We start from the raw sequence: 8630 nt of genomic DNA on the forward strand, positions 1-8630 counted from the left end.
GGTGCCATCCTGACTGTCTAACTACCAAGAAGAAGCAGGTGTGTGTGTTCAAGGACAAACTACACCTTAGTTTGTAGCGGACAGCACCAGATAAGGAGCATACATGTGGGAACAGATTCACATTTATGGATGTAAAAAGCCAGGTCACACAAAGTTCAAACCGGGTTATACAAAGTGCACAATATGATTTTTCTATTACAAGTGTAACAAAACAGTTAAGTTGTGGTCCATCAAAACAAGGAGCTAAAGCACTGAACCTCCCTGCAGAGCTGAGGCGACCTGCAGAGCTGCGATAATTCTCTGTGGGTTTAAATCTACAAGCAACCACTTTCACTTTTCACACATATTCATTTGATCCATTGTTCATAAAAAAAAAAAATATTGATTAGTGCAGCTCTAAGTTTTACTCAGCAAAAAATGCTGTTCTAAATGTTGAGTAGATATATCATTGAATCAATATACTGACAACTACATAATTACTGCTGTTACATTTTCCACACATTTCACTGTTTGCTCTAATATACAACAGTCCCTGTTGTGCATGGCCAAATGAGCAAACAAGCATTCATCTGTTTATTATTTAATTCTGGAAACACTTAAAAATCGTTTTTAAAAAAAGAACTACACAATTTGCCTTGTAACGGCTTGTAGGAGATGATTAGACATTAGGATCTAATCATCCCAGATGCTCCATTGAACAGATTTGAGAGCTGCCACACAAACACAAACACAAACACAAACACAAGCAAACACACACACACACACACACACACACAAAGGCAGAGGCTCCCACCTCCCAAACAGTCTGACATGGCCACACCCTTCTCTTGCCTAATGTGTGGTACTGACAACCACATCTGGTCTCCTGAGGTCAGGCTACGGGGTGCTCTCATAAACTCATGAAGAATTAATGTGTGAGAGTGTGTGTGTGTGTGTGTGTGTGTGTGTGTGTGTGTGTGTGTGTGTGTGTGTGTGTGTGCGTGTGAAGATTGTGCATGAAGGTATAACAGCATAATATTGTGTGTGTTTATTTACTGGTGGCAGAAATATAGAGTAGTTTTATATATGACCTCTCCATAAAGCAATGGTTTGTCACTTGAGCAGAATATTTGCCACATGGTTTAGTGTAGATTTAAAATGTCAGATCATCAAGATTGTGTCTGTAAAAAAGAGTCCGTGCTAATTAATGAAATAGTTTGCTAGCATTAAAGCAGGAGCTGTAGAAAAGGTCATTAAAAACACTGTTTGTTAAAGTGTGTAAGTGTTTTGTGAATTAAGATACCTTACGTATTTATATCCTTGGAAGCAGTACACCGTAACTAAAACTGTGACAGAAAATGGGACAGACAGCTAACTACTGGCCCTGTATGCAGTGGACAGAAAAAGCACTTTGTGAGAAATAAAATGGATTCTAACTGTGGGCCATTTGCATGAAAGTCAACTTTTACTTGAATGCAAAAGAAAAAAAAAAATTTACTTTTTGTGTGTGTGTGTGTGTGTGTGTGTGTGTGTGTGTGTGTGTGTGTGTGTGTGTGTGTGTATGGGCCAACTATATTCTGGTAATCAAAGCTGTACTTGTAGGTAAAATAGTTACCTTTAACCCTAAGAGTTTACTTACCAGAAAGGAAAGGGTCAGCTATGACAGCAAGAGTTACAGTAAATTGTACACTATATAAAAGATGCTCTTCATTCTCTGTCTGCTGATAGAATTTAAAATTAAAGACCCAGCTGGATAAATGTCAGGCGCTGAATTCTTTGAGGATTAAGTCTTAGCATACGAAGACGCTTCTGAAATGTCTGACATTTTTCAGCTCAGATGATGGCTAATATAATAATAGTGCAAGGAACAACCAGTGCAATTGTGTGAATCCACATATGTGAGTGTTATTTGTCATGAAGTCGTTGCCCTGGAGATTTATAGTTAGGCCCTGACATCTCTCCCCAAAAATATCGAAATCAGTATTTTGACATGTTAGAAGAGACCAGACGGTTAGTTCTGCCACTGTAAATCCATCACAAGAATATGAAATTTGAGGTATGACGTTGATGCCTTAGCCCAATGCAGTGAATTAACCAGAGGATGAACCATGCAGTAATGTCTGACTTTCCAGCTATCAATGGCTGAGTCAGTGGAACATAGAAACAGCAGTGAGTCCTGACTTCTTTGTCTGTCTGCTGTAATTGTGTTACTATGTGTAGCCTAGACAGATATGGCATGAGCGTTACGCTGTCCCATGACTGTTCAACAGTGAAGGGAACCACATTAACACAAAAACAGGTCATTGTGCTTTCAGTGGATCTAGGAATGTGGAGATTATAGAGATTATATACCATTTTGTATAGTTTCAGTGGTTTGATATTGTTTCCAGCCTAGCATTTGACTATTAGACACTTCAAGTTTCCTTCCTTTAAGTTTTATTTTATTTAAGACTTTCTTAACTTTCAGTACCAACTGAAGTCTGGAAAGTCTCCTGAGGACGAGACAATAAATATAACAAGAACAAAACCAAATGGATTAAGTTGCATATTTAAAAATTTAAAGGTTACATATTGCTCACCACATCTTATTTACATATATGTTGAGACATGTGAGGGTGTGGCATTTCTTTCTGACAAGTGGAGTGATGAAGTGAGGAGTGACCAAGTGGTGAGAGGGTTTGAGGCTATAAAAGAGAGTTGCTTTGTGCTACATGCACTGATTCACCTAAACTAGACCACAGCCTGCAGCCTGCTCCTGGGTGCACCTGAGGACAAAAGAAAAGAAAAGGTAACTTCAACAAATTTCAATCCAATTTTATTTGTTGCAGCTTGTATGAAATACTTCATATTTCTATCATTTCTATCATGCTCAAAGTTTTCATGGTATCAGGAATAGAATGTATTCTCAGGTCCTGGGCTAATGTCCTGCTGTAATATGTATATATATACAGTATATATATATATATTGCAGGTTTGCACTAAACAAATGAAATGATAAAGTGATAAAATGTTAACCTAATAAAAGAATATACTTACATACACTTCATATGTGTATATGTAGCTTATCCGCTTGATTGCTGTGTGTTAATTAGTAATATTAGTTATGATTATGGCATGATCAAAAACAAAGCTATTGATTTAAATTCATTGATGAAAAACTACAGAATTATAAAATGCCATTAGAACTTTTGTCTTAATATGTATTTATATGAGTAATATTATTTTTTAAAGCACAGCACCTACAATACACAATTGAGAATCATAAATATCTGGGTTGTATTTCTAATAACAGCAGCCATTAAACTGGATGAAATAGCAAATCTATGTAGTTACTTAAATAACCTAGTAACAGCAATTGAATCTGCAGTCACAAGAACAATCATATATTGGTGGTATGGAGCGGACACCGAAGAATCATTGTTATTGCACATTCCTTTCTAACTGCACATACAACCCACAATCAATGTGCCGTTATGTTTCTGTGTGACTCAGGAGAGCTTCTGCTGTTATCATTCAATTAGTACATCCCATGGCATCCAATAAGCTTTAGTTAACAATGTATATCTATATGGAAACACAATAGTCATGCAGTGCAGCAAATGTTTGCTGTCAGTTTGGCATCTTGAAAAGCTGTAGAGTCCTCTGGTGGTCACCTGGAGAACTATGACTGCAATGCATGCTCTGTGACTTGTAAAAAATAAAATAAAAGAAGTGAATACATTTTATACTGTTTCAATAAAATAGTTCCAAATCATGGGTTTTAAGGTTTATTCTTAGTTTGGCAGGCTGTCATGTCTCATAACGTGGCATTTCCATTTTCTTTTTTTCATTTCTGACTAAGATCTGTTTTGGTTTTCTCCAGTCTGTCTGTTGTAAAGTCCTCGGAGACCATAATTATACTCACAATAAATAAAAAAAGCTGTAAAGTAATTAAAAGTGCACTCTTGTATTGACAGGCAGCATGGATGTAAGTACCTCATCAAATTCTCAGATCGCTACACTGGTAAGAATGACACAAAACATTGCTTTTCTCCTCATTTTTCAATCTAAATATGAATGCTTAAATCTTTGCTTTTGTCAAACGGCCATGTCTGCAACTGCAAGTTGGTGTCCTCTGTCCTGTCCACCCTCACTCTTCCCCGTATCTCCATCCTCGCCCCTGACCCTTCTCTCGCTCCTTCCTCCCCCTCTCCTCCTCCCTCTCAGCATTCTGATGCTCTCTGCGGCAGCTGCCCTTCCTCTGGTTCTGCCCCACAGGCTAACAGCCTTTGGCCCACCCTGCCACCGTCTGGAACTGGATTCCCTGGGTGGCCAGGACAGCCCACCCAGCCTGCACCATGCTGGACTGGCCAGCCAAACACGCCCTGCTGGCCTGGGCCACAACCAGCTCCAGTCTCTGTCCCTGCAACAATTTCAGTTCCAGCCCCGGTGCAAACCATAACACCGGCTCCTGCACCAACTACAACCATAATGCCAGCTCCAGCTCCAGCTCCAGCTCTAGGTCAGCCCTGCCAGCCCTGCTGGCCAGGCACCCAATATCAGCTTCCACAGCCACCAGCTCCAATTCAAGTTCAGGTCCCTGCTCAAGTCCCAGCTCCGACTCCAGTCCCAGTCCCAGCACCCGCTCCTGCTCATGCTACCAGCATCCATCCAAATGTACCAGGGTGGCCTGCCCACCCTGGCTGGCCTTATAACCCGGGACAGTCAGGATGGCCTGGACAGAATCCGTCTCTCGTGCCTGTACACTGGCTTCCACCCACATCTGGACCTCTGGTAAGTCAAATGCAAGGAATCTCACTTGCATTAATCTTACAATGTTGATTGGTTGCCAGGTTGTTTAATGGTCCCTCTCTCACTGTTTAGAGTGTGCCATACAACCTGAACCTGGCCCGTGGGGTGTATGACAAGATGATGATGACCATCTTGGGTCATGTCAAACCTAATGCTAAAATGTAAGATTATTTGTATGTACTTAAAGTGTCTCCCTATGCTGTTTCGTACATAACCTCTCATCTCATGTTACGTACAGTTTATAAAAATCTTGTGAAAAGACACACAAATTCTACTCAACGGAGACAATACAGTGCCAATGAAAGTCCAACCTGCTTTGCTCTCCCACAGGTTCACAGTGAACTTTCTGAGAGGCAATGACATTGCCTTTCATATCAACCCTCGCTTCAGTGAGGGGGGCAAACAGGTGGTGGTCCGTAACCACAAACTGGGTGAGCGCTGGGGCCCAGAGGAGAGGGACCTGAAGGGACCCTTCCCCTTCGCTCCTGGGAGCCCATTTGAGGTGAGTTTTAGAAAATGGGATCTAACCACATGGTGGACTGAGGAACTGGGCTTTAAGATTGCTATGTGTAGCATGCTAACATAAATAAAATCTTTACCACATTCATTCACCTGAAGTGTCAACGTCTACTAGAAGCTACTAATCATATTTAACCACTGTCTCATTTGAATTTTACAAGATGTTGATGTTTCAAAAGTCTACACATGGTGCCTTTAACTGACTCCAGGTCACTTTCTCATGGTTAACGTCAGGCTAACGTTTGGAAAAGATGGAAAGGGTTGGAAAGTCGTTTGTGCAAGCGAATCCTAGATAAGGGAACAGATGTACTGCAGGGAGGCTCCTGGAGGTCAGTGGGGGTCTTGTGTTGCTCAATAACATCAATAACAATTACGCTTTACAGGCATCAGCAAGCAGTAACTAATCTAAGCTAATTCTGTCTTTGTGTCAAACAGTCCTTGTGTCCATGTTTACTGACAACTGCAGTGTGTTTCTTTGCTTTTGCGCCTTGAAGTTTCCCTGGATTTTGCATTGACAAAAAATCCCCCTGTACATTGTTATCCTTTAATGAAATGCCAGTTAAAAGATTTGGCACAACACAAGAACTTATTTGAGCACTGCATGTACGATAGCTCACAGTCTTGATGGCTCTGTTCCAGATGAAGATCCTGTGCACTCATGAGGCGTTCAGGGTGGCAGTGAACAACCTCCCGCTGTTTGAGTTCCGACACCGTGTCAGAGAGCTCAACCAGATTGACAGGATAAACATCCTGCATGATGTCGTCCTTACCTATGTCAATTTGGAGACACTTCCATAGGAAACACATTGTGTGTGTGTGTGTGTGTGTGTGTGTGTTGTAAATGCAGCAGAAATGCATACGGGGATACATATAGAAAATTTGCCCACACACACACAAACACACAGGCTTCTAATACACTATACTGTGGAGGCACTAAAGCCTTCCCATTTTTATATCATGGTGCTTAAAGATTGAATAAGTGTGTTAGTATGTGATGTAATATCAATAATCACATGAGCTGAGCTCATTCTATATTGTGCCACAGTAAGTTGCTACAAAGCTAACCCTTTCATATACATAAAGCTTTTCACTATAAATATGCTAATGCTATTTATTGTGTACAATCTTTCCAATTTCATTAAATTACCACTAATAGAAAATAATACATGTATCAATATTGTCTGAAAACAATTATGTCTCAGTTCTCTTGGGTTCTGTTAACTGTAATGATTCTTAGATAAAATTGTCAGTTAGAAATAAATAATCAACACCAACGTCTCCATGTTTATTTTTGTAAGAGACCATATAGAACAGTGCTGTAATTAGAAACTGTATGACAGTAACACAGAAGAAAAATCTCTTCCAGAGAAATCTAAAACCCCATTAGAACATTAAAACCAGCGCTACAAGAACACTCAGACATGTACAGAAGGAACGTCAGCTAACAAAAATGAATTACTGTCTGATATACATTAAGTAATGATAAGCACATGTTACTGCTACTTCTGCAATGAGGGAGACACTGTTGGCAGCATCATCATTTCTGTCCTCACACCTTAACTTCACTTACTCTGCCCTGTGACCTAAACATGCTCTCTCTCTCTCATGACCCTCTCTTTTTTAATATGTAAACAGTACCATTTTTTCCCACATGATATTGGGCCTGGAGATGCTACAGTCCTGTCCAGAAGTCAGCACTTTGTTCTGGAGCAAGATGCATAGACCAGTGACCAGGCAGGAAATAGCTGTAACGCCACCCTTAGGATGGATTTTTGATTTTTATTCTAAGAGCCTCACTACTGGTAAAGATAATGGAATAATGGAACCTGCAGCCTCCAGGGGGCGCTATAGGGGCTTCAGACTTCATAGCCTTTACCAAAACATAACTATCTATAACTTAAATAATGCCCAATACCACAGGATGAATTATGTAACCCAAACACAGCGTTTAGTCAACTACATCTTTTCACCAGTTTTCAACTACCAGTGCTCTTCATGTGACTTCACCATCATTGTCCCTCTAGTGTCTCCCTTCATAACATTTTGCGACTCATTACGATTTAAAAAAGTGGAAAACAGACAAACTATGGCATTTTGAAAAATAAGGCAACCTTTTTTTACTCATTCTTATTTCAGTGCATAATACCTGACATCTTTTTTTTTCAGTTTTCTCCTAATATAATGACATCTCATCCGCTTTCAGTCAATACAGTTCAGTAACTAGAGTTCTAAAAGATCTCTGTGCAAATAACAAATGTGCAATTCACAGTGCTATTGAGTGTGCAGTGTGCATAACAGTCAGACTATCTCCTCAGGTCTTGGTATCTAGTTTCCTCTCCACAGACTTCAGCAGCAGCTCAGCGTACTGCTCCAGCAGAGCGAGGGCCTTCTCCCCCTCACCTTTGACCTCCTGGTCCACTTGGGACCCTTCACTCTGTGAGGAGGCTTGAGGCAGAGAGTCTAGTTCAGTCTTGACCGTGAACAGGGCCTCGGACAGGATTCCCCTCATCTGCTGTTGATCCTCACTGGGCTGTTGGCCGCACTGGAGAACCTGGTTTAAATTAAACCATACACACAGAAACCAGTCAGACAAGCAGCGAGTGAGACAGACAGGCAGACAGGTATACAGGTTGTTTACCAGTGTGTTTGACTTTTTCATCAGGTTGGGTGGCAACTAACGACTGTTTTAATGATCAATTAATCTGTCAGCTATTTTTTTTTTTTTTTTACCAATTTACCAAATAATCTTTTTGTCTATAAAATAGTGAAATGTGTCTACTGTTGAGCCGATTAGTCCATTAATTGATCAACAGAAATGAATTCTTTTGATAATCGGTAATTTTTAAAGCAAAAATACCAACTATCTTCTGGTTCCAGTTTCTCAATTGTGAGGAAATAATCAACAAATAAACTGATTATGAATATGTTGGTCAGTTTCAGCCCTAAACGCGTCCATCACTAAACCAAAGGCGTCGTCTTTAAGTTGCTTGTTTTGTCCTACGAACAGTCAAAAACCAAAAAGTATTTACCCCTCAGCCAAAAACCTTGGAGTCATTTTTGATCAGGATCTGTGTTTTACGCCCCAGGTGAAGAAAGTTGTTCAATCATGTTTTTATCATTTGAGGGACATAGCCAAGGTCAAGTCTCTAGTTTCTGCTGTAGACCTAGAGAAACTTATCCACGCTTTTATTTCCTCCCGCCTTCACTACTGCAGCTCTCTCTACACCTGTCTCAGTCAAAAATCAATCCATCACCTACAGTTAGTTCAGAACGCTGCAGCTCGGCTACTAACCAAAGAATGTGACCACCTCACTCCGGTCCTTTCATCCCTTCACTGGCTG

General features: G+C 40.4%; 1 protein-coding gene across 4 annotated transcripts; it reads left to right on the forward strand.

Moving 5' to 3' along the window:
* The first annotated feature begins 2703 nt into the window (after nucleotides 1-2703).
* On the forward strand, nucleotides 2704-6556 carry LOC111240372 (galectin-3-like). Of its 4 annotated transcripts, XM_022770366.1 has the most exons (7): nucleotides 2704-2767; nucleotides 3936-3982; nucleotides 4186-4752; nucleotides 4843-4931; nucleotides 5101-5272; nucleotides 5524-5618; nucleotides 5929-6019. In XM_022770366.1, exons 2-7 carry the CDS (start codon nucleotides 3941-3943, stop codon nucleotides 5930-5932), a joined length of 969 nt encoding a protein of 322 aa, XP_022626087.1. In that variant the 5' UTR covers nucleotides 2704-2767; nucleotides 3936-3940; the 3' UTR covers nucleotides 5933-6019. The 4 variants fall into 4 exon arrangements, with proteins under 4 accessions (XP_022626087.1, XP_022626085.1, XP_022626086.1 ...); XM_022770364.1 differs by lacking the exon at nucleotides 5524-5618 and having other exon boundaries at nucleotides 5929-6556; XM_022770365.1 differs by lacking the exon at nucleotides 5524-5618 and having other exon boundaries at nucleotides 2705-2767; nucleotides 3936-3946; nucleotides 5929-6556.
* The last annotated feature ends 2074 nt before the right edge of the window (nucleotides 6557-8630 follow it).

The sequence above is a fragment of the Seriola dumerili genome, unplaced genomic scaffold (assembly GCF_002260705.1).
Source record: "Seriola dumerili isolate Sdu_G_001 unplaced genomic scaffold, Sdu_1.0 BDQW01000025.1, whole genome shotgun sequence".
Lineage (NCBI taxonomy): Eukaryota > Metazoa > Chordata > Actinopteri > Carangiformes > Carangidae > Seriola > Seriola dumerili.